This window comes from Lipophrys pholis, assembly GCF_963383615.2.
Source record: "Lipophrys pholis genome assembly, chromosome: 15".
Classification (NCBI taxonomy): Eukaryota; Metazoa; Chordata; class Actinopteri; order Blenniiformes; family Blenniidae; genus Lipophrys; species Lipophrys pholis.
In genome coordinates, this window is record NC_137642.1 from 16,946,184 (window position 1) to 16,973,203 (window position 27,020).

Below are 27,020 nucleotides of genomic sequence, written 5' to 3' on the forward strand. Positions count from 1 at the left end.
ATCAAGACCTGCGGAGAGAGAAAGGTCGCAGATTGATGGGCTATTATAGAGCAGGGACGCAGTGCAATCCTTTCTAACACAATTCATGATCATTTCTGTTAGTTTACCTGACAACTGTGTAATATGATTAATACATAAATCAGCGCAACTTGTTTCCCTTCATAGCCCAGATATACAAGCCAGTGTAGTATTATTGCTGACAGTTGTATGAGGGAGGCTGCCATACCCCTTGTTAGCAGAATGGCCCAAATGTGTCCAGCTTGTTAACCTGCCATGAACACTCTTTATCATCTGGCAGCAGTGACAAAGACAGCAGGAGCAGAGAGGCTGTTTAGTTAGAGTGCATGTCTATCTCATTTGTTAAATCTTTATCTGGGTGGTACTTCTGCAAAATACAATCTGTGGCCCTGACTATGGCTCTGCCAAAGCAGTAGCTTATGGTACTTTGTAGTATTAATAAATGTGGAAAAAAACATTTTGGTGTTGACAATCAATAACTCTTCAAAACCTGATATATGTCATAGATATAATTTTTTGGTTTTTGGATGATCTAATAAGAAAAGGTACTTCTGATACTCATAATAAGTAACAAGTAATAATAAACAAAATATCGGTTATATGATTGTAAAAAGAAAAAAAAAAGACAAATTCCCTTTCTTTGCTTACTGGCATTTATTTCTTTAGGAGCTGACCTGTCTACTGACACTCAGTCAGTGATAGCAAAGGTCCAAGGTTACAGAGATTCCATTTCCTGAGCGTTCTCAGGAAGAACAAACTGTATCAGAATATATAACATAGGGAACATGCTCATATACTGCATCACAGCCTGCTACACTGGGAGCTTGTCTGCAGACAGGAAGACCCTGCAGAGGGTCATAAACACAGCCCAGAAAATCATCGGCTACCCTCTGCTCTCCCTGGAGGAGATTGGCAGCTTCAGATGCTTGAGAAGAACCACGTCCATCCTCAAAGACCCCTCTTTCACTCTGCCCATCACCTGTTTGAAGTGTTTGGCTATCAGATCATTAAATAAACACGGATCTGGGCATTAGTGTTCTTATATCTTCATCACATGCAATCATGTTTCAAGTTACCTTATAATTTGTCTTATGTGTACACACTTTATATTCATATATTTATATTATGTTTACAGTGTGTCTACTTTTTACACTGTATGTTGATGCTTAAAGGGAACAACTGTAATTTCATCATATGTGACATACAATGACAATAAATTAATTTTATTTATTTATTTATTTAATTATTTATTTATTCATTCATTAATTTAGTTTATTTATTTCGTAAGTACTATAACATCAACATTCCTCGTGAAATTCCACTATTTGGCTCCTCAGTGACGTCAACATTATTTTGTTGACGTTCATCACGTGGAGCGCCGTGCACGCACTTCCTTAGCAACGTGTATCTGAACCAGGAAGTGCTTGTGTGTTCCACTTTAGCTGCTGTAGCACAGGAGGGTGGAAATGTGTGACAGTAAAGTTTGTCTCGGTTAATCGTGTGCGTTCAGCTGCTGCCCATGTCTTTAAAACACATGCCGGATAACGTCGTGATCAGAAGGCAGTCGTATCGCCGGTAGCAAAGGAGGAAAGACTGTAAGTTGGGATTGTTTTGTTGATGGGGAAACTAGCTTTCGGCTAACAGGCTAACGAACACAGAACTGCTCTCTTGACACAAAGTGCTTTTTTGTCTGTCTTTCATCAATGTACACAACAGAAAACGACTTGACGTATGCTTAGCAACTGTAAACTGACATGTCCAATGATTTATAAAGTTGTGGAAAAGGTAAACCTCTGTTACGAGGTTGGTGATGTGTTTCTGGAACTTGAGAGCTTTGATTCTTGTCAGTAGCATTGTGGGCTACATCTAAATAGAGGATTACTGTGACAACTGCTCTTCGGCTGAAATGATATACTTAAATCAGTTCACCGATTTATTTCGGCACATTGTTTCGTAATGGAGAAAAACTAATTAGTGATCAATAATCAAGGGGTTATAAGTTCACTCGGTACTTAATGTTCAATTTCATTACTTAATTGCACGCATAACAGCATTAGTTGCCTATGTATCTTATATATATAAAAAAAAACTCAAAACAATGTATGCCCATGCTATTATGATGTGACGAGATTTAATACCTTCTTTCTTCATTAGCTAGAAAGATAGATCATTTTTGGATTTTGAAAGAAATACACATTTTCAGTTGCTCTTGCATATATCAGGTAAACTACTACTATTAGGTTCATTTAAACAGATACATACTGTATATACCAAATATCAACAAATAATTTGCAAAGAATTGAGAGAGCAAGACACCAAGCAGAAGACATAGTAGTGCCATTATAAAATAAACTATGGTGTGTGATTGTTATGTAAGTTACAACACTTTCTTTGTAAATGCCCTACTGAATTTTCAGAATGTCTTTGTCCTGTAATATTTCCATCGGCAGTAACACTTCCATCCACTTTCCTCCTACAGGTGTGCCACCACAATGACTGACTTGCCTTTGTCTCATTGGCAATGATAGGCATGTCAAGTTATGCAGGGGTTATGGAAAGTCCAATGAATTCTGCTGTAGAACAGCAGCCCGCCTCTCCCCTCGCCAACACCTGGAAACAGGAGTCCATTAACAATCTGAAGCCAAGAAGCGTGGGTGGATTTGTTTTGGTGCATGCAGGTAGGTGCACGCATCATCATTTTCATGATGTCTGGTCATTATAGAGACTTCTGATTGCACATGGCTCATCCATAAAACACAATCGGGTAATGAAATGGTCAATCCTCTATTGATTTGTTTATTTTGGCAATTCATTTTCAGGTGCAGGATACCATTCTGAATCGAAAGCCAAGGAGTACAAACACGTGTGCAAAAGGGCATGTCAACGAGTAAGTGTGCTTTATGTATCCGCACTGTGTGTGTCCAAGAACAATAATGTACTGAAAGTACACATGAGTACACATGTTTTTCTCGGGGGGGGGGGGGGGGGGGGGGGGGGGTTCATCCATCCATCCATCCATCCATCCATCTTTGTTCCTGCTGAGTCCATATGGACTCAGCAGGAACAAAGATGGATGGATGGATGGATGGATGGATGGATGGATGGATGGATGGATGGATGGATGGTTCATCCATCCATCCATCCATCCATCCATCCATCCATCCATCCATCCATCCATCCATCTTTGTTCCTGCTGAGTCCATATGGGGCTGGGCGCACACGTCTCTGTCCCTCACAACTTCCTTCAGTTCTTCTGGAGTTTTTGACCTGTCTGTATTGATTGAATTTTTACATTTTCATATTTTAAAAAAACAAATGAACTTTGAACTTTGCTTAAAATGTAAATATAAACAAATGCATCTGTCTGTTATGTACATCTGCTTGATCCAGACTAAGGCCTTGCAGATTTGAACAGATCACCAGGACTAACAGAGGGAAACTTCTAACCACACAGATTCACACTTGTAGACAGTTTGACGTTGGAGTCCCCATAGTACTTCAATTTTGAATGCAGTGAGGAAAAAAAACTACGAAAGTTATGTTTGAAAAAGCTTTTTGAGAATTACATTGATTTTCACCACTCAATTTTGTGAATCTGAATAATTTTGGCTAGTCTTTGAATATTCTAATCAGAATACTTAAGTGATCCCAGGAGGAAATTATTTAATCAATGTCCTACAGTGTTTCGAACGGGACTTTGGATATGTACAAAAAGAACTTGATTTTTATAGTCAAATGCCTGTCTAAAACACAGTTTGTGTATTATGAGACATGCACTTTTATTTTAGATTTTTTTTTTTTGTGAAACTCCCATGGGACAAATGTTACCGTACTATGGCAATATGCCTTTTCAATGTTGGACTGACGCTGACTATTCTTGTCTCGTTGCACCGATTTGTATTCTTTTACAAAATATTCGACTCCTCTTCTTTACTTTTTACAAAGATTCAGCCATTTTAACTAGCTTTGTTAGTTGGTTGGTTGGTTGGTTGATTAATTAGGAATTGAAATTGGACTCATACTTTAAATTCAATTTAAAAAAATTGCACTTTCAATACATGCCTCTGTACTACCTTCACCCACACATTCAGGGAATGTTGCTTCACTATATAAAAATGTAGTTGTACAGAATAATAACATCTTAGCACTGAGCCTTTCTGATTAGACTCCTATTCCCCCCCCCGTTAGATTCAAGTAGAGTAAATATTCTAGATGCATTTTTATCAGTAAAATTGTGTTTATACCATGAGCTCAGTTTAGAGTTCCCTTTTGGTAATTTTCTCTGGTTCAGTAACAAATCTCTCCTTTCCCTGGGATTGCCACAGGAGATCACCCTCTTCCTTTCCTCAGTCTCCTCGCAGCAATCACCCCTGCACATCCTCCCTCAGTGCATCCATGAGCTTCTTCACAGCCCCTCTTCTTCTCCTCATGCCTGTTTGCTCTATCCTCAGCCTCTTTCTCCTTATCAGTGCATCGATAGCACTCTATCCAACACTGACTGGTGATGGCAGGCTACATCCTCGATAGGTCACTGGTCCATCACAGGACAAATGGAGACACGTGTGCAGACGTGTTGAAATGCAGCAGTTGGGCAGTGGGAGGAAATCAGAGTACCTGGAGAAAACCCACACAGAGGATTTATTCTGTGGCTATTGAATTGTGCATGCTTTATGTGAATACTTTCATACAGCACAGCTTCAGAAGAGGTCAAGAAGGTCTTAATTTATCTTATTACCAGCCTCACCTGATAGTTGGAGTGTTCTCCAAACTTTATTCGGATTCATCTTCAGCTTTTCAGATGGAGATCTTTGAGGTTTGTGCAAATGGACCAGGTCACACTGGGCTTGTCTGAAAACAGCTGTCATTGCGTATGTTTTTCAGCAGGTTTCCAATGTGTGTTTTGGCTGTACTACTCAAGCTCTTTAATGGCTGTATTTTGAAGTCCTTCCAGATTTCATTTGGCTGTATTAAGATCGTTTGCTCACAGAGGGGAAGTCTTTGTTCTTTGGCATCTCAAAGCGGGTTCTTTTCCAAAGTGCGCTCATATTTAGTTTCACTCATTGTTTCTTCCTCCCTCACTGCTGAAAAGCCACGCCGTAGCTTTGCCAATAAGAAGAGTGTGAGAAGGTTAAGGTGGTGTGCCTGCTCCCTAAGGATACAGTTTTCAACAATATACCTCATTTCTTACCCTGTTACAACATTTTAGATATTTGCCAATAAAGTTTTCTTTAAAATTTTTATATATTTTCTTTAATTGTGGGTAGAAATTGTTTTCTTGCTGAATTTACTAATTTAACATGATTAACACTTACACTAGAGACATAATGATTACCATTGCTGTTCATTTCCAAAATTAAAAATTGTAAAGGTTTGATTCTTTAGGCTTTAAGACATCTAACTTTGGAATGTCAACAACTACAGGCAGTAAATAGTTGCAATAAACACATATCTATCAGGAAATATTGACTTTGCTTCTGTTTGTCATTGTAGTTTGTTGTGATTAAGTATAAAATTGGAAACAACAGTAAACAGTCAATTGGAGTCATTCAGTGTATCTGTTTCAGGCTGTGGATCAGCTCAAAGCTGGGGCGCTCGCAGTGGAAGCAGTGACCGCAGCACTGGTTGAACTCGAGGTTTGTTCTCTTTCTGGTCATCTTCTCTCATTCCATCTCCGGCCGTTTATTAACCTAAGTAATAAGTAACGCCTTGTATAAATCAGGTGAATCTTTATTTTTCTGTCCCAAAAGAAACAAAACAACATCCAAAAACCTTTGAGTGAGGACAAGAACTGCAGTTCAGCATGTGTATGTGTTTATCCAAAACAGCTTCAGTCTGCTCCAGCTTGTGATGCATGTGCGCACATCCTGTTGAATGATGCAAGAGATGAATTTCTTCAAGCTCAGGCTGGAATAAAGAGCAGTGACTCTCATGAACTCTGTACTGTTTCAAAATATGCAGAAAAAGGCAGATGGGGATTGTACACACTTGCATGCAAATCACAGCGAAGTATTCTCATTAGGAAGTGAAGCTAATGCAGCAATAAAGGCAATAAGTAGCTGGGAGCTATTAGTCTGAAGTACTCATTGTCTTATATTCTGACTAAATGTTTTCTACATTGTCACAGTCTTTCCAACTGATCAAAGCACAGATGAGGTGAAGCTTGTTTAGCCACATTGGCTTAAACTTAACAGTCCAGCTCAACTAGAATTATGGGAAATTTGAAAAGTCTCATATCGATGCCAGGGTCATTATGCCATATGCCCGAGTTTCTGTCATAATCTGGGCTGAAGACAATCGACGTCTTGTTGAGTGTGATTGAAAGTTTGGAGAATGCTAGCAGCAACTTTTCCCACTTTGTTGTGTAAGAAAATATTGTTAAATATCATCATTAACAGAGCTCTTCTGTAGTATTTAACAAAACCCATTCACAACTGTTGTTAATCTAAGTCTTCTGATATAAAAAAAAAAAATAAGAGCACATGGGACACTATATGCTATTATTGTACACCAGAGCAAAGTCTGAGTTTTTCCTCCACCATCATATTACGGACAGTAGGGTTCATCACTGTTTTTATTTTAGTCTAAGCTTTGCTTGTTTCAACTGCTCTCAGGACTCTCCCTTTACAAACGCTGGCACCGGCTCCAACCTCAATTTGTCGGGAGAAATCGAATGTGATGCCAGCATCATGGATGGAAAGTCACTGCATTTTGGCGCCGTAGGAGCGATAGGTGGTGAGTGTTGACGGTCACATGAATAAGTCTTTATTGTATGATTTATTGTATGTTGAATTACTTTCCTCTATCTCAAAAATCCTGACAATGGAGACCAGCTACTTAATTTGGAGGAAAATCAAGAAATGTGGTTGATCTGTAGGAAGCGTTGTGTTTGGTCCTTCGGTTTTTTTGAAAGCTTTCAGTATTTTTTATTTTTTTTTTTATAAGAATTTGTGATTCATTGCAGGCAGGTGGTGAAAGCCTGTGTTTAACATTTAGTCCAAAAGACAAATGTTATTTTAGCACCACATCTGCATGATGTTAACCATATAATTTGTGTATTATGAGGGAAATTCTGGTTGGCTTAGATTTCTAAATGAGTACCTGCCAAGTTTTGATGTTGTTGTTTTTTTTTCGTAATGTCTCAGTATTCACTGAGTTGTGTATAAATAGCCTGAAAACAAAGCGGCTTCCAAGAGGCTCTCTCATGCTTTCATTTTAAGGATGTCTCTCTTAATTGAAAGATCGATTCACTCTGTGGCAAAATGTAACCACGCTGCACTTCCTGGATTTGATTTTACTCTATACTACTGTCCCTCAGGTATTAGGAACCCAGTCTTAGTCGCAAACCGTCTGCTGAGTGAAGCCCAGAAAGGGAAGCTTTCAGCTGGCAGAATACCACCCTGGTGATTACCATGCTCATTCATTCATGGAAATTGGATGTGTTTATATGCAGTGGTTACACTTTTCGTCTTTTCCTCAGCTTTCTGGTGGGGCGAGGAGCACATGATTGGGCAGTCAGCCATGGTATACCACCGTGCCCTTCAGATAAAATGGCTACCAGTGAGTACTGAGGCTTTGGATTTACAAATATACATTGAAATATAAATAAACAAACAAACCACATAAGTGCATATTTTACTGATCCAATTTATGTCACCAAAAGGATTTTACAAGACATGTTTGAAGTTACGTTGATGTCTTACAATAAGAATATTTTTTTTCACTCCAACCAGAGTTCAGTTTATCGGCATACAAGAGGAACAAGCGAAAGATGGAACTGGCGGAGAAAATGGACGCAGGACATAATCAGACAAAGAAAAGGCGACAATCAAGTGAAACTGTGAGTTTTATGTCATCCCTTCAAAACATGTTCGATAAATAGTGCACCACTTCAGTGAGAATGGATCTCTTCCTGTTTATTGAAAGGTGATGTTCATCACATGCAGCCCATCATGAGTTGACTTACTTATTTTTTTAACATTTGAAAACGAATAACTGTACTTTCTCGAAACTGGCTCATTAACTGTTTTAAACTCTATGGATGAGGATTCTGTGTGTCAGGAAAAGGTTCAAAGCATCTGTTGATGAGCTCTCCAAGCTGAAGCTTCCAGGACTTCCTGTTTTTGTTTATGTTTTTATTTAGAAAATGATTGACTCAACTTTGACTCAAAACTGTGATACGAGTTGAAGCATCACTTATGTCCCTGCAATTAATGAAGCCGTATCCACATTTAAAAGTACTATAAAAACAATAGTTCTAATCTCTGTATGCACATGTGACCCCCTCCCTCCCACCCAGCCAATATCCTTCACAAAGATAACGTAAAAAAGATATTAAGTATCAATTACTGTAATTAGAAATAAAAACTTTAATGAATGAAAGTTGAACTTTTACTTTTACCAAAGTATTTTTCCACAACTGTTCCAAATGTTTTCCCCACAAATTAATAAAGGCCCTTGTCACAGAATGAGAAAAGGGACAGAAGGAGTAGAATACAGAACATGACGTGAGAAAGAAAGAGCTGAAACTACATGCATGTGAAACAATACTGCGTACGTAAGACCAAAGAAGGTGACGGGGTCCAGCAGAGTGAGAGCATGTGGTTCCTCTAGCAGAGAACGAACAAGTCTTACATGCTTAATTCAGAAGTAGAAATGAATGAAAATGTATTTCTTCATTGATATGCTTCATTTGTCAGGCTATCAGAAATCTAAGATAATCTGTAGTCTTACACCGGGATGTGTGACATCAAACTGAATTTAAAAGTCAGAAAGCTTCAAATGGAATAATATGTAGTTTTTTTCTTCTTTTTTTTTTTTTTTTAAACAAGGAAGCCCATGTACGACTCAACAGCCCTGATATAAGATCTATCCTGTCAGTTATGATCTCACGCTCTCACAGGGTTATCAAAGGAAATGGCATTAGCAGGCTGCACAGACGGTTCCAAGAAAGGATTAGAGCGCTGACATGAGTCAGTGAGTTAGAGTTTCAGAGTCCTGAGCAGCGCAACTGGAGAGTGAGCTCACGGCGCGCTGAGCTGAGAGCACAGTCGTTCTGCTCTGAGCTCATGGGGACAGGGTGGGAATGTTGTTCCTGGTTCACTTGTGATTTATAAAGTATGTAAATTATCACCAACATTGGAATGTTTTTAAGGTTGACTCGGGTTAATCAGTTCTCAATAATCATAAAGCATTCGTCACGAGATTCACTAACAACTAAGACGGACCGTTTGTTGATTCAAATGATTTATCATCCCGTGATTGATATTGGTGTCAAATTGTTAATTGGCATAATTATTGTTCAAAAGATTGCGTGGGGTGTTTCCATCCGTCTTCTTTGCAGTATTGCTTCACCTGTTTAAGATGACTGTGTGACCGCTCGGTGCAGCTGGGCTTGTATAGAGGGGTTTGGACTTTACTAATGCTCCCACATTGACCGTTCACACACTTGCCATGTGCAGAGTTTAGGGGGTGTTTTACCTTATCTTTAATTTTCTTCAGCCACGGAGTCAGTGGAAAGGAAATAACCTCATTTTCTTACAAAACGGCTATTAGAGATTGGCCCCAACCAAAAAATGTTACTGCAACCTGGTTTTAATTTTCATGCAGCGTTCTTTTTGTGCTGCTCTATCTTTCTTTTTGCCAAGTACTAAACTCTCTATTCTTCCTCTTCTTCTTTTTTCTTTTTTTTATTGCAACACTGACACCTGTCTCATGATTGTATATTGCCAGTGTTGTTTAGGGAAACCTAAAGCATATCAGCATAATTCCAGAGGTGCCCTTCAAGTTTTACAACCATTATTTTTCCTTTATAGACACTCATATAGTCTGACAGGAAGGTCTTTGCAGCATTTCGTAATAGCTGGCTCTGGTCCCGTTTGGCCTCAGAAGCCGGCTGATTTTGCAGAGCCTACGATAGATGAGAAACGCTGTTCCATTGTTGTTGTTGTTTTTTTTTTTTTTCCCCTCTCCCCTTCCTCCCTTTTAGTCCAGGGTTTAATCAAGATCTTCAGTTTCTGGTAGAAGCAGAGTCCTGATTATGCATCATTATGCCAATTTGCACATTTACCCTGTAGAACTCTATTTATCATGCAGTCTGACTCATGATGGTTCGAAAACAAATCACTTCTAATGCAAACTGCAATCAGCAAAGGAAGCAGCTGATTAAAATTATACCAGCACACTTTTGTGAAATTAGACAACCTTTGATTCATGAATTCATGCCGTACTTTTATTTATTTTCAAAAGTTTTCTCGGTCGCACATGACATGGTGTCAGCGGTGCAAAAGTTAATGTTTTAATCTTTTCCCGTGATATATTTACTTTGACATGATATTGATGATTGTTTCTCGATGTGGCGTCTGACTATTTGTCTCTAGGAAAATGGCTCCGGGTGCCTCGACACAGTCGGAGCTGTTGTGGTGGACCTGGAAGGGAACGTAGCGGCAGCGGTGTCCAGTGGAGGCCTGGCGATGAAACATCCCGGCAGGGTGGGCCAGGTAATGATTCATATCAAAGTCTCTTATCATGCCTCTCAATAGTGTTTTCCCCTCTGCAACTTCCCCATTGTTGAACTACTTTGTCGTGATTGTTCCCTCATGTAGCTCAATCGCACGCACAGGTAAAATTTGTTTGAGTGAGCGTTTGCAAGTCACCTGCAGATGGTATCACGACCTTCTCAAGATATTAACACTTTTATTTATATATTTTCTTTTTTACATTTAAAATCTTTGCATGACAATACTTCACTACTAAAGGGAACAGCTGATTTTTTCAGCAAAAAGTTTAAATGTACATGTGGTAATGCTTGACCAGGTTTTCATCACTGACAACTTATCTGGAAGCAGAACTCTACCTACTGTACTATGTAGAGCTCGCTTGTTCAAATATATGGCTGAGATGCTTACGTATGTATATTTAGCCTCCGCATTTTCTAAAGGTAACATTCTGAGCGCTCATAAGAAAAATGATTCTTGCACAACGAAAACACATGATTTGCAGCTTCTCCAGTTTTGTCCCGCTAAACTAGTTAGCAACTAGATCAGAGAGTTGCTTTGCATTTTCTGGATTTGATGGGCATCATAAGAGAAAGGGAAACTTTATTATATTCATGTCACCGAGCGCTTTCTTTACTTTAGACACATCCGGCTTATATGTTTGCATCATCTAGCGTTGTAGTTTGATAATACACTGGATTAAATAGTTTGAGATGTGAGGAAGTGACAGGTGTCAAAAATACATCCTGTGTTGGATTTTCCTTTAGTTACCAGGTGTCTAGAAGTACACATGGAAACCTATTATGAGGAAAGTGCCAGGGCTGCGTGCTTATGAGTTCTGATGCCCTCCAGTGGTCAGACACCACCTGATCCATGTGCCTGGAAACCCCCCCCCATAGAATCAGTAAGCAGCTGTGACTTTTCAGTGCAGAGCATCAAGACTAATGAGGCAACCTACTGCACAAGCACTTACTCATATTCCTGGCCCTAATTTGTAATGTTAATAAAAGTTCCCTTAAACATTTCTTTACAGGAACTTCTAGCAGCTATGGGAGGTAATGAGAATCTATTAAAAGTAGTTTAATGGGGAACAACACCAACGTGAGGCTAAAAGAAAGATTGAATCCGTGCAATTTATTGGATTAACCTAATTAGCACTTGTAACGTTAGTTGAAGCTGCACCTCATTGCAGCAGAGACCAGAATATGGCATGTTTTTCCAGTGCGGTTAAACCCACATAATTGTTTTTTTTCCAGCTTGTTCGATGCCAGTATTCAATATTGTGTCATAATTGTAATTTTTCCCATGCATGCATGCATTCATTCAAAACATTTTGTTTTTCTGCGTTTTCTCAGGCTGCTCATTACGGATGTGGCTGCTGGGCTGAAAATGCCTGTAATATGAACCCTTACTCAACAGCAGTGAGTACCTCAGGTATACCAGCACACTCTCCACAGTCCACTTTGTCCTCTTGTGTGCCCGTGTGGCGTTTTGCACGGCTGTCGCCGTTCACCACAAGCATGCCTTTTGTTTTGAAGACAATATGAGTCAGTCGCCGGGAGCAAACCACAGAAAGCCCGACAATACTTTCCAATGACCTCCAACTGTTCTGCTGAGTGATTCTCATCAGTCACTTCCTCGACTGATTGACTCATCATACTTTATGCTTTGTTAGTCAGCTGCATGCCAGGTGCATTGCAAAGCTCTTTGGATTTGAAATGACATTTGACATGGGACACCTGTTGGGAGAGCAGCGTGAGGCTGGTGACATTTTGCAGACTGCAGTCATCTGGATGCAGCTTGTTATTTTGGTGCCTGCTATATTGCGTTTTTATTTTTTCATAATAAAGTCTTTTGAAGGCATGTAAAACTGAGCAACATCATTCATTTGAATGGCATTAAACGTCTCTAATCAGGATTCATGGGATATGTTATATAATCTTATTGGCATCTCTTCTAAGCTGTTGAGTAACACTGCTCTGCGAAAAAAGCAACCAAACTTGGACTTGCTGGAGTCATTTGAGGATTCTTTAAACATAAACCTACTGTTACTTGCACTAGAAGGTGGCAGTTGTCAGATCAGGTCATCTTCCAGTACCGAGGGTGGAGGTGTGATCCCCGATCTCCTGGGTAAAAGCCTGCGGTTCGTCTGAATGAGAATTGGTAAATTGGTCAAAAGTACATCTTATAGGCAGGACTCCTTTCATTGCTTTTCTCTGTATAGCCGCATCAATCTGGTGCACCGTCGGGTAAGACATCAATCTTTGGCACGGCTACATTTCCAAATATGTTTTCTTGCCCAATAAAGGGTTAAATTAGCTTTACATGACTTCAAACATACGTTAAAGGCTTAAACTGAGACTGCTATTTGGACAAGGACATCATTCCCTGTCAGGACTGTTCTGCCCCCTTGGAAAGGAGCGTCATTCTTCTTGAACATATTTGGACATTATATACAACTCAACCATCGTTGTTTCCAAAAAAAAAAGGACGTGTGCCTCTTTTAGCTGAAGGCAATATTTCTGGTTTTGAGCTGTCTGGTTTTGAATGAGCGGTGGACAAGTTATACAGCTTCTGCGATGCATCTGCGACATGGCTTCTGGGTAACATTAAAACCCTTTTGATGTGTATCTGTATCCTAATGCGTCTCAGGGCAGAAGAGCTGGTCTGATCTGTCAGGAAAAAAAAAACTTTCAGTTATGCATACTGATACAGCCAGCTTTGTGCACTGTGTTGAAACTCACTTCAATGCATGATCTCTATCATTTGCAGACATTTATGAAGGTGGAAAAAAAGCAAAAACTGAAATAACAAACTTAATGATGCATCTGGACTCCTCAAAAAAAACCTGTGTGTTTTTGCAGTTTTCTGTTACATTTCAAAGCATGCAAACGACAATGTATCACTTTTTATTTAGATTTACTGCTCTTATTCATACACAAGATAGCAGTTTTTGTATGAAGGTCTTTTAATAAATTCGACCTGACCAGAGTCGATTCAACACATCCGTCCAGCTTTAGTTTAATTGTATTAATTATGCGGGTAGTATGCTGTGGATGTTTCGCCGTATGTTTTTTCGCGTCGCCCTGTCTTCCTATATTGTGGTTTTGCTTTGATGTCACAGGAAAAAAAAGAACGGCGGCCTCATGGCTTTGGAGAAACATAATGTGTGTTCCAGTGCAACACCTGTTTTTAATTTCCGAACATGAAAGGCGTTTCCATCAAAAGAAGCAGGAAAAAAAAACCAGTCATTTTCATCCCGACACGAGGACCACGACCTTCACCGTACATGTCACTCTTTCTTTCCTTTACTCCACCACTTTGCCGGCTCACTCCACACACCCCCACCTCCCCACTCAAGCCCTTCACGACTCATCAGTGTTGTAATTTGTGGATCTTCATCTCACTGCTTCAGCTGGCATCCACTTTGCGGCAGCCATTTGGAAAGCAACCCACAACTATCAGTGCAAACTCTGGTTGCTGCGGGTTTTTCACACTGCCCAGGTCTTCTTTTTCAGTTTGAATTAAGCCACATTTAAGCTTCCACTTTCTCTCAGGTTTGTAGTCTGCAAAGTACACAAGGCACACTTTTGTGTTTTCCAATTTTAATTCAAATTTTCTTTTTTAAAGAAAGACTTCAAATGGCACCAGGCTTTTTTGTCTCCACAGTTACTAACCTGCATTCAGTTCTGTTGTAGTTACCTGATATTTTATGAGGCTCCATTTGTGTTTACAGAAACAATGAGGCCATATTATTCCGCCTTTATGGGTTTTCACAGGATCTTTTGCCAGATGTGTTTAGTTCGTACTTTCAGGTTTTGTTTTGGGGTTTTTTCTTTTTCTCGAGGAAAAAAAACATACATTTTGCAAAAATGTATCAGCACACAGTGAGCATATGTATCTTTCCTAGGAAACAGCGAGGCTCTGAGGCAATAAGCATCTTATTCTCTGTTGCACAATAAAGGACACCTGCTATGCTTTGATTAGGAAGTTGTGTAGAAGAAGGTAGGACACTGTGCAGGATGCTCATGTCTTTTATGGTTTCTGGTTTCCCTGAATGCTTCACTAAATGCTTGGTTTTCATCTCTGGGCTGTTTACGGCATGCGGCGTGAATCAACAACATCAGAGAGATTTAGTTGTTAACTGGAGTCAACCTCCTGCCTGCAATTCTCAGATTTCATGTAAATGAATTCAAGGGAATTATCTTCCACTGTAATAAAATGCTGATATGTTTTTAATTAAAGCAATGACTCCACTGCAGTTTTATTTATGTACATTCTGTTCTTCCATTTTGCATACACACCTACCACTCCTAACTCCCCTGTTGTGCAGCGGTCTAATAAAAAAAGTTTGTACTGGTTTGTACTCCAAAGTATAAATCATATTTTATGTTTGTGCTGTTGAGCCTTACAATAAATAACTTTTTTTTTTAATGGCCATTGCAGTAACAACTAAAGTTAAAGATGTATAAACGTGTAATGGTGCTGTTCACATGTTACACGTGTGCGTGTTTTCCTGCAGTCGCACAGAACGCCAGCTTGATCTTAGCGTTTACACAAGTGGAATTATTAGTGGGTGGTTTGTTGTTTCAAATTCTCAGACCGGCTGAGATTTGGCCAAGGAAAATTGTAACGCAAACCCTCCTCCTGCAATTACTGTCAGTGTGCCCTTGAGCAAGGCAGCTGTAAGTCAAACCGAACTGAAATAATGAAGCTTAATTAGACTTAAAAAATGTGCTGTAGTGTTGAGGTGTTTAGTATTGTAACCATTAAAAACTTTTATATTATACATTTTGCATTGTGTAACCTAATTGGCAGGTCCATTAAAAAAGTGGTCATATCAACACATTTTATTATCCAGGAAAACTGTTGGGAACTTTCATTTCATGCTGAGCTTTTCAGCATTTTCTTCATCAAATAATCAACAGGTGATTTTCCTGGACTATGGTTGAGATACAACATTAACAGGCCGTCAGTGCATCACAGGGAAAGACACAGAGGCAGATAACTACACCTAATCACCTTCACCAAAAGTCACTAAACGCATGTTTTTTTTGTACTGTGGGAGGAAGTCCATCCTTGCACAGGGAAAACATGCAAACTCCACACAGAAAGTCTAACCTGAAGTTCAACATTAGCCCTGACTGAAGCAAAAACACAGTGCAAAGTCCAAACAATGAAAAAATACAAAACACAATATACACATATTATTAGGAAGCACTAAATTCTTCATGATTGAAATGACTGATATCTCTTGTCTTTTCAGTTTGAAAGGAAACCTCTATTATTTTAATGTGTTATTGATCCAGTTCAGAAATCCCCACATATTGATTCCACGGACAGAAAAAAGCACTTTGTCCAAATTAAGATTCATATTGTAAAATTTCCATGAGATACTTCATGGGCCTGAAAAACTACTTGGAACTCCAGACTCACTTCAAACATGAGGGGCTTTATTATGTAGGTACGTATGGAGGACATTGATATTTGCCACATTATTGAAAGGTTCAAAACTTAACATTGAGTGTGCGAAGAACTTGACAACGATGTTATCGTATTGGGTTTCTGCTCAAATTGTCATTGACACAGTTGTGTATGTATATTGTATGTGCCATGGTGGTTTGAACTTCTGGCGCTTACAACTCTCTGTAATTTAACACAATTGTCGCCTGTGTGTTGTTGTTGTTTTTTTTTTTCCAGGCTGTGGAGAGCATCTGATTCGCACGATGCTGGCGCGGGAATGCTCTGCCGCCATGCAGTCTGAAGATGCTCACCAAGCTCTGCTGGAGGCTATGCAAAACAAGTTCATCAGTGAGTCACCTGCATGTAGCCTGATTGCCGCTCCTTTTTCGCAGGTTTGTCGGGCCAAGAGCGCGTCTGTGACAAACGCGCTGATAAAATGAAACAAACAGATGCTGCGTAACGCACGGCATGAGCACTGCTGCTGGAAATAACAGGATGAGGCGAGACAGCGTTTGATTTATGGCTCTCTTTGCTCTGACCTTCAAATGCTTCACACATCACAGCTGACACCCGCAAATAATTTTGGAGAACACGATTGTTTTCTTGAAAGTTTATGCGCAGATGTCTTTTTTTTTTTTCTTTTTTTTTTTTTGAAGTGGTCACTTTTAGAAAGTCTTGTTAAGTGTGTCTGCTGTGTCTCGGTGACCACTGGGATAGCCCAGAAGAGAAGAAGAAAGGAAATGTGCAACCATGTGGTAGTTTCTGCCCCTGCTGTGGCCTTTGCTCCGTCCCAGTTTGGCTTCATGCAGGATATCTGTCACGCCGAATGAAGACCGACCAAGATGTTTAAGTATGAAAAATACGACCTGAGCAGGAACATTCTTGGTCACGTCCAGGACTTAAATGTATCATGGAAGCTCAGTGAGACCTTCCACCTCCTCTGCATCTGCATTTTGTGCTACATTTTAGGTCACATCCATTAAGGATGTGAGAAACTGATCCATACTCGAAATAGTTTTCGATTATTGAAAATGAACAGTTCACCACTTGATGCATTTTGCAATTGAATTGATTTAATTTGCTATACGTTTACGACAGGAAATCGTAACCTTTTTGCAAATGTTGAACGAAAATCCATCATTTCTGTGAATGTAGTCCAATGAACCTCCAAAGAAAAGTGTTTTATGGTGTGATGGAAACATTACAACATGAGGCCAGAATCTGTGTGAAATGCAACAAAAGAAACAGTGGCGCTCCGGCACGTTTCCATCAAATGCACCAATTGGCTCCGATTTTTCCCTTTTCCTTGTTGCTGTGTCGGGACATTTCAAGACATGCTGTTTATAGTTTGTTCTTTTCCAAACCAGCACCCTTTTTTTTTTTTTTCTTTTATTGCACCACACTGATCACCCTATCCAAGTTTTTTTTTTTCTTCATACACAACACCTCATTCAAGTTTTTCCACTTCTGAAATTCAGTGGAAGTGCTTGAAAACTGTTCGAATTGGAATTTATTTCAGTTTTTTGTGTGAAAGGAAACTAAAAGACACCTTATTGCTATTTTGTTGGTAATCTTTTCATTGTCATTTTTTTGTTTTGTTTTTTTTAACAGGAAAAGGGAAAAAAAACTTTACTTAAAAGGTTCTAGATTGCATTTATTTACTAGTGGAGTTGTATTTTATTTAATTTTCCATTTTCTGCCCTTATTCATTTCCCTATAGAGTTAAGACATTTATTTTTTGTTGTTAAGGAGAACCCCCTAATGTTTATGTTTATTCATCACACATGTTTTGTTTTCTCTGTGTGTCCAGGCTCCCCTTTTCTGGCCAGTGAAGATCGTGTTTTGGGTGGAGTAATTGTCTTGCGGTGCTGCAGATGTGTAGAAGCTCAGCCATCTCAAAATATTCAGGGTATTCTGGGTAAGACGCCTTCATGTGTGATCGTCCTCAATGCCACAGATGATGGTCAGCAAAGCCTTGGCTGTGAATATGGATCAATCTTTTATTTAATCGATGAGGGGAGGAGACACAGTGGCTGTCCTTGCAGGTGGTCCGTGTTTTACCTCGCACAATCAGGCTCTGGTTTCACACCCTTCATCTCCGATTTAAACGAAGACCTCCCACTGTGGAATCAACCACTAATCTTCGGACAAGTGGAGGCTTTCTTAATGCGGCCCTGTTGGGCTGATTGTATTGATGGATCTGGTTTCTCTACCTGGAGCTGCTGAAATGGTTCCTTCTCTTTGCACAGCTCTTGTCGTGGAATTCCACTCAGTCTGAGGTTCTCTAAAAATGTATCCCACATGTCTTTACAGCTGAGTTCACTCTCTGTGCTCTTTGGCCCGTTTGGTTTTACATGCATAGACATTGAGCACAAATTTAAACTGCTCATGAGTTGGGGTATATATTCCCCATTATGTCAGCTTGTATAGTAAAATGTTTCCATGTGATAGTGACCTGCTGATATCTGGGCCCAGTTTGATGCGGTTTATGAACTGGGCTGTTAGGTTTTTGGAATTGGGTTTTCCCAATTCAGCTTTGCTCGGTAGTTTTCGCTGCTGCCAGGCCTATTTTTTCACGATCATGGGCCCGCTCACAGTTTCTTAGTTCATGACTCACCTGCAGAAATTCCTCTACAGTCACAAGGCTTCTTTACATCCTGAAGTCTATATATGTGTGTGTGCTTACGGTAAATAACTTTCTGTGTTAACATTTTTATGTGGGTTTATTCACAGTGGAGTTCTTATGGAGCCACACCACGGAGAGCATGTGCGTTGGATACATGTCGGCTCAAGATAGTAAAGCTAAGGTGAGTTTATGACCAGCATGGTAACCAAAGCTTCACACACTCCTTCTTCACACTCCTCTTTGCTTATTTTTATTTGTTCTCTAGATTCATGAGATGATGGATGGATGTCACTTACAGATAAAGATACTAAACATTAAATACGCTAATTGAATACACTAAATATGCAGGTTACACAAGAACATAGATGAAATTAAAAAAAATATTAGCTAAATGAAAATAATAAACTACTGAAATTTAAAAAGCATAACCAATGTGCTTTTTTCTTGTGGAGTTCCTGTCTGCTAAGATGAATAATACAAGTACACCAACATATTCACCGATATATAAAAACTAACAAAAGAACTGAGATCCAATAACTACTAAGAACAGATAAGAGCAAGGCAGATTTTAGGTTTGAGGTACATAGCTATAAATACAATTTCAAGTAACCTTTTAAGCAATTTCCCCAAGGGATTAATAAAGTATGATGATGTTTATTATTATTGTTAACTTACAGTCTGTGGGGGCCTGTACTAATTTACAGCCATTAACTGGCAGAATTACTGATTAGATTAGTCAGATAAAAAACACTTTTACGTCGATATACATTTTGTCAGGGTGAATAATATATTGTTGTCATGCTATACTAGTAGTAACAGATGAATTATATGATTTTAGCCAGTTTACGTTGCTCCTTAACATGATGTGGCCTTGATTTGTTTGCCTAATGTATCTCTGTCACTCTGTACGAGGATATGAAGAGAAGGAACTGTTATTCAAGTGTGGTTCAGATTTCAAAGTGTTTGCAGTTTGTCCCCACCCCGCCCCTCTCTCTCATGGTCTCACTCTCTCATCACCCCCCCCCCCCCCCCCCCCCCCCCCCGGCCACTACCTGGTCCCAAAGTAGCATAAAGTTTACTGAAAGTCATGCTTCACTGGGGATATCGGTATCAATCTGCATATTTGTCAGATGCGCTCTGTGTATTGGGGTTTGGGGTGGAATGTGAGCGTGCAGGCACAGCCATGAGCGTAACACAGTGAACAGTGTACTTTCACTCATCAAGTTCTGTTTGCATTGTTGTATTACATGTGCATAACTGGAGATTTAGTAAAGCAGAGTATTTTTAATACGCAAGTTGCCTCACTGTGAGCATGCAACATCATTTGATAATACAATGCAAACTGCTATGTTATTGGGATGTAAGTGTAATCATTTAAATAACAATCATATTTATATATTTTCTATGGTGAGTAAGAAGGTGTGTTATATTTCTTAATAACAAAACAATGTTTGATTGCTCAGACCACTAATGGGGGTATACTGGGAATAATGCTGCATGTAGGAGTAACTGGGAGTTGGGAAAGGTTCGACTTTGTCTTTGAGCAAAATCCATTCGAACACTGTCCTACTGTTAGCTTCCCATTGGGAAAGTTGGAGGTTTCAGGGAACTCCCAAAAGCATGTCCGACAATACTAAACACTGCAACAGTTTTAGTGATTCTTATATTCTTGCTCTGTGTACTGCTCACCTTCAGAGGCATAAAGTATAACAATCTTGTCATTTGAGTGAAATAGACTTTATAACAATGGTTATCACAATTTAAACAGGTAAACGATGTGAAACAAAATGACAGCTGCACGGCACATGTTCATGAATGTGGGTTGAAAATCTATTGTACATCCTGAGCTTCATTGCATTTCTGTATTGATTAATGGATGTGATAACAAGCTTGTTTGACTCGAGTGTAATGAAGTGGCACTACTTTAAATCTTAATTGGTTCAACCACGTGCAGGCTAAAAGTAAAACTAAGCCACAGAAGTATCTTGGATGTGAGTATCACGGAGTCACTAAAGTACCTATAAATATTTATTGTGGTGAACTCGTCACCCAACATCACTTTATTAAGATATGTATGCAAAATTAATGTGCTCAGTGGGTGAGGATCCAAGAATATCATCTGTCAGTAGTGGTTTCTGGACGTCTCAAGGGAGGGTATCCACTTCCTCCTGAGGGGCAGTTGGTGACACAGTGATATTGGAGAGAGCAGCCAAGAGCGCAGCTGCACCACCAAACCTCACGCTGCTCCAGCGGAGATTGAGTAGCTAGTAGCAGCACTGACACACCGAAGCTCTGATGTGCCCCTGCCTTGCCATCTGTGCACCCGTGCAGCTGGCTGCTGTGTCCTTCATGCCGTCAGACTGGGTGCTAAGCAACCCATTCACCTCCAGCTGGCCTCTGCTCACTTCATACATCTTGTTCATTGAAGGATTCCTCAGGGCACATTTTGTGGTGCCGTTCAGAAAGCTGGAGATGGGAACTCAAACATGACCAAGCTTCAGTCGTGTCTGCTGTGGTCTGTCTGCGATAGAGGTGAAGGATGTGGCTTTTTGTATGTCTACAGCCTTTATGGTACAGGGAACATATTTGTAGCATGTTTTATTACTTGAGCAGTTTAAATGGGCTTTATACAATCTGTCACTCTCATTCATTTGTTCACACAATCACATAAGCTCACACAAACCGTGCAAGGTGTTCGGAGAGCACAGAGGTTAAAATGGTGGATGGTACTGCCAGATTTGGGGTTGGAAGACAGCCCACCCTGTCAACTGAGGCAGTCTTCCCAAATGTGTGGGTAATTTGTTGTATTAAAAAATGGGGAAGTTTTTGGCAAGGAAACTTTAGTCCTGCAAAATCTTTGTCTTTGACTTTGAATGAAGCATTCGAGGGGGAACTTTCTTGACTGTGTTGTCAGAAATCCTCGCTCGTGGAAACGTGACAAGGACCCCTGGTGCACTTTATCGATTGCTTGACCATTTCATCCAGATTCGAGCATGTGCAAATACTTCTGTGCAGTCAGTCGGCGGCAGAGATTACAAAGCATATGGAGCCAGAGGCATCCGGCATCCACAGCCTCAGCTGCTCTTCTACAGACATTCCTGCCATTCCTATTAGCTTGGGCATTTCTTACCAGCCAGAGTCCATCTCCCACTGTTTCTCACTGATAAGAACATGAAAGGGCAGCTACACAGTAGCTCGAGTATTTAGGACAGAGGTCAGTCTTTCTGTTCTAGCAACTCTGCTCCTTCTTCTAAAATGTGCTCATACATGTATTTGAGGGACCAATGTGGAAGACATTGAAACATGCAGGAGCCAAGTCAGAAATGTTGGATTTGATGCCCGATGTTGGGTAGCCTCACGGTTTCTCTTCTCTTCAGTCAGATGTTGTTTCTGAGGAAAGTTGAGTCTGTATCCTAATCCTTTTGACATTAAACTGTAAAATAGCAGCAGGGCTGCAGAGAGAGAACATCTGGTTTTACTCACGCACTCACCTGTGTTTGCACTGGACTGACATCAAAACATCAAGCTATGTTTTACAGAGCTACACAAAGCTGCATGGACAAGCCAGTGGCGGCACTTCTGAAACAGTTAGACTATTGTTTTATGATTGTCGTGATTGGACAGATGAAAGAGCAATGGAGGCTCCAAAACACCACCGCCATGGCTCAGTTTCCTACTCCTGGACATCATTACCACTATAAAGATTTTTCCTCCTCAAATTGCGTAACGCCGGAGAAAATCACGTGGCATACAGCGCAGGCCTGGTCATTGTCTGCTTTGTATATCAAATGACAAATGTCTTTTATTACGTGACACGCTGTTTTTATTATCCATTTTCCAAAAAGAATAAATAGCATGTTTGTTCAGATTTTATTTTGCAAGAAAAGAATGTGAAAACCACAACACAAACACAACGGCCTAGTCAGGACGCTAAATTTATCCTTGGGTCGACAGGGTGGCGTTAACGTGCGGCTTCTCGTGCTCCTAAACACATTCATATCACCCAAGAATGTTGTTTTTCTCCCACAGATACAATGGATCTGTGTCTTTCATGGTATATTTTGACTCGGTCGTAGTCCTGTCATGTGGTTACTTCAGTCAGAGGCTAACAGGCTGACAACAGGCTCAGTGTAGGTTTGCATGTCTTCATTTTGTCCTTGTATGTAGCTCAGCTATCATATAACTTGAAATTCTTTAACTTTTTTTCTTTTTTTTTAACCTCACTCACTGAATTTGTCATTTGTACGTGCCGTTTCTGTAAACGTGGACGTCGGGTCGACGACGTATTCAAAAACTACATTGAGCTCAGATTCTGTGTGAAGCTGCTTGCACCCAATAGCAGGCAGTTAGAAAAATGACAAGAAATCCCTTGTGAAATGTTGAGATAATTGCAGTGTTTGAAGTGACGATTATAATTTGTAGTCATTTTCACCCACTGAAATCTTAAACGGTTATTAAATGAATTGCCTGCTTACTGAGACTTGCACAATCAGACTATGGTTCAGTTTAAGTGTTGAGCACAGCTCAGTAGTATCCCGCTAATAACAGCACCATCTCCGTAATACTTCCAATTAGGCACATTTGAGTTGCTTCTGGTTAACAGTCAAACAAAATAAATGATTGTTTTGCATTGAAGCCTCTCACTTCAACTTTGCTGCTGCAACGTAACGTCAAAAATGGGTCATTTGACGCCAGCCTCTCGCTGCTTGAACTGTGCGGTGGAGGCGACCAAAGAGAAGCAATTTGCTCCAAACTCATTTATTCAACAAACTTCATCAACAATTATTCTTCTGCAATATTTGACACTGCCATGTCGAATATAAACAGCCACCTGTTTTTGATTAAACTGCAAGAAACCACAACACACAGTATTTCCGTAAAGTGTTTTGTCACCTGAAACTGTCTACAGACTACCACAGACCCAAAAACTACATTTGAACTTTTAATTTGCATGCTTTATTGTTATTTTTAGGTCTTTTATATCGGTTGATGGATTTCCCCCGCCTGAAGAACTACTTGTCCTCACCACTCTGTCCCTGTAACCTGCTGTTATGCACCAGCCCCATAGCGTGTGATGCTCTTAGCACTGTGGTGGTGTAATTGCACACTCGTAGGATTTAGTCGCCTTTGACTCTTCCTGCTTACTCACTCATGCCGTCCATCCTGTCAGCCTAAAAGTAAATGAAGGCCTTAACATATGGCATAAGGCTGAATGGAAGAGTTAGACTTGGGACTGTGTATTATCCAGTGTCGTACAGCTCGCTGGAAATGGGACTCAAGAAGTGTATTTTCAGCTGCATATTTATGGCGGGAGGGACTTAAAACGACATTGCTGAGCTCTTTCCCTCTGGCATGCAAACTTCAAAAGGAAAAACATTCACCATGTCACCATTAGTTGATTATGACTCAGCTATGGACCTTCTCTCAGAACAGTTTCACCAAGGCCTTTCCTTAACCTCATCCTCTGAAGATGAAGGGAAGAGGATGAACCCAGAAATGTGCACTGCAGGCGTAATAGCCTCTCAGAGTGTTGCCATGTGTGCATGGCCTTGTCTGGCTGTTGTCCCACTGTAGTGACAGTTGCCCTCAGGGTCTTAAGGATCTGCAAAAAAAAAAAAAAAAATGGCCAGTAGACTCTCGATCCTGGTGGAGTGATGTCAAGTCAATTCAGTGGTGTGAGCCAGTGTTACCCTCTGAGGAGAGAGCAAACGAGGGGAAGGAGAATGACAGCCATTATTGGCACATGGAGGGTTGGTCACCTTTGATCCGGCGGTGGAAGTATCACTCCTGTCTTCACAGCTGTGTTTGTCCCTTCCCTCCTCTTCCTCCTCCTCCTCTTCTTCCGTCTCTCTGTCTCTGCTCAAAACACTGGCAGCTTGTTCTCTTTCCCCATTCACGCCGGCTCTCTTCAAATACTGACTTAGCAGCTCAGGACTTCAGAGGTGCAGGATCGTGATGCCAACAGCAGCGGTGCTCTCATTTCCTCGAGCCACATTGTATTTACCTCCATCGCACGCGTGTAATCAACCTTTCTTGACAACATATCTATTTACAAACCCTGCAGTTAAAAACATAAATTGTGGTTGTGGCTTAGGGCTGCCCCCACAACACCAAGGAGCTGTGTACTCTCAGGCAGAACAGATTCTCTGGGCAACCCAAACCACCTGGGTCATAATAGAAATCTGCAGGAGGGTTGCAGGGGTGTTATGGGGCTTTGTGTGTTGGCCATGGACTCTGCACTTAGTCCATGAACTCTTTGGACTAAATCATTAACGGCAGACTTTGTAGTTTCACCATCAGACTACTTCCAGAAGTAACTTGGCTCAAATGGTTTTTGCTATCAAACTTATTTGCAAGGCAACACAGAATTTGTCACAAGTCTAGGGAATTGCTATGATATTTGGGCTGCTTCGACTTGACGCAGGATTTGATCACATTTTGAAGTTCTCAACATCTCATATATTTTAATCAAACTGAGAAAGCAACACCCGCTAGTACTGATATTTGAAGTCACAATAATGACAACAAACAAATCGGTTTGAGTGAGTGTCGTGTCGCACCAACTTTTAAAGAATGGCCTTTGAATTATTAACAAGAGAGATAAAATGCTAAGACGACATTGATATTACGCCCTTATAACCAGGGAGCAACTCAGTGTTGGCTATATAATCCCTCATTCATTTATTATTATTTAGGATGTTTGTTTGTTTTTTAACAATTATGTCCTTTCATTTTAACCTCCTCTATGCATGTTTTACCAATCACACCTAGTTTATAACTGACAGTTGTATTCCTCAAACACTGTTTGAAAACCTGTTGAAGTAAATGTACTCAACTACTCCTCTTGTATGCCCATTTGATTCTTATTGTATCCTCCGTTATTGCTCGCAAGGAAAATGTAATAATGATTTGCACATCAATATCAATATTTGCCAAGTCTTACAGAGATGCACTGCTGGTTGCTCTGGATTCATGTTTTTCTAATTGTGTCTCTTTTCACTGCCTGCAGACACACATATCCAGATTACCACCAGGGACGGTTCCTGGACAGTCTCTGGCCATCGAGGGAGGGGTGTGTCGGCTGATGGCTGTTGTGGAGTGAACACCATTCTCCCTCCTTCTGGGCTCCTTCAGCAATACACACACACACACACACACACACACACACACACACACACACACACACACACACACACACACACACACACACACACACACACACACACACACACACACACACACACACCTCCTCAGAGCCTTTGTGATGCCAGAAGTAATAAGCTGTGGCTGTTTTAACAGGTGTCCAGGAAGGAGGGAGGAGTGTGAGCTTCTACTTAGTGCACTTACAAGACTTCCTGTTGCCACTGTCTGCCTCCAGCATGTACACTATGCCCCTCTTAAATCCCCCTCGGTGTCACTTGGACTACACTTGATGCACCATTGCCTTGATGTTTTTTTTTTGTTGTTGTTGTTTTCTTTCATTTTTGTTACTCTCCTTATTAGAAGTGGCATGATTCTTTTTGTATATGAGCTATGATTCAAGGAAACAGGGTGGATGTTGTATTACTGAACAGATGCGACTGTTTTCAAACTTCAAGGAATTTCAAACGTGAGGCCATAGTTTAAATTCCTTTCCCATCCTTATCAATATATCAAAATGCACCTTATGGAAAGCCTCCCTGTCAATTTTGTTTTGTTCTGAGTGAAGAATTTGTAGCTGTGAAATTTAAACAGTGATGGGAAAGGCAATTGTTCAGCGGTAATGCGTGCAGGCTGACTTCCACATACACACATGCTGTTACTGCTCCTCCTGCACATTGTACAATGTAGCATATTGTGCATCGTAGGTTCATGATGAGTTTTATCTTCCCACCATAGGACGCTTTGCTTTTTGTTTTGAAATGTGATCACATATCTCCTGCATGTACACAAAGAAGCTGGAAGCCACTTTCTGTTCTTCTTCCAGAGTGAAGCTTATACATACATATATAGTGCTCAGGTAGCAGCATTTAACCCAGCCACCAAGCAGGACTGTTAGTCATGTAAATCAAATCATAGTTTATATTTGTACAGCCCCATTCACAGAGATTTGTATTTTCTTGTTAAAAAAAAAACCTCCAACAACATACAACGAAAGACTTAACGTATGCGTCAAGCCCATGAAATGGTGCTTCTGATAATTGTACTTGAAAAGACGAAAGTCTGATTTGAGACTTTTGTTGGGACGATCAACTTCTCAGATTTAGCTTTTTCCTTATTTAGTAGGAATCACAGTCCCAACAGAAACCACAGTAAACGCTTTTTTATTCTTTATTTGAAAATACAGCTAATATAAAATCTTATAAGCTATGAAAATCCTATGTGCGCCGCTCTATACCGTGCTTGAAATACAAATTAAAATCTACGTTGCTACATCTCCG

General features: G+C 40.2%; 1 protein-coding gene across 1 annotated transcript; it reads left to right on the forward strand.

Moving 5' to 3' along the window:
- Positions 1–1,414: 1,414 nt before the first annotated feature.
- On the forward strand, positions 1,415–27,020 carry tasp1 (taspase, threonine aspartase, 1). The gene is made up of 14 exons (XM_080480981.1): positions 1,415–1,613; positions 2,498–2,696; positions 2,838–2,905; positions 5,583–5,651; positions 6,630–6,750; positions 7,334–7,418; positions 7,496–7,575; positions 7,749–7,855; positions 10,395–10,514; positions 11,867–11,945; positions 16,212–16,322; positions 17,785–17,892; positions 18,708–18,781; positions 25,610–27,020. Exons 2-14 carry the CDS (start codon positions 2,540–2,542, stop codon positions 25,700–25,702), a joined length of 1,272 nt encoding a protein of 423 aa, XP_080337107.1. The 5' UTR covers positions 1,415–1,613; positions 2,498–2,539; the 3' UTR covers positions 25,703–27,020.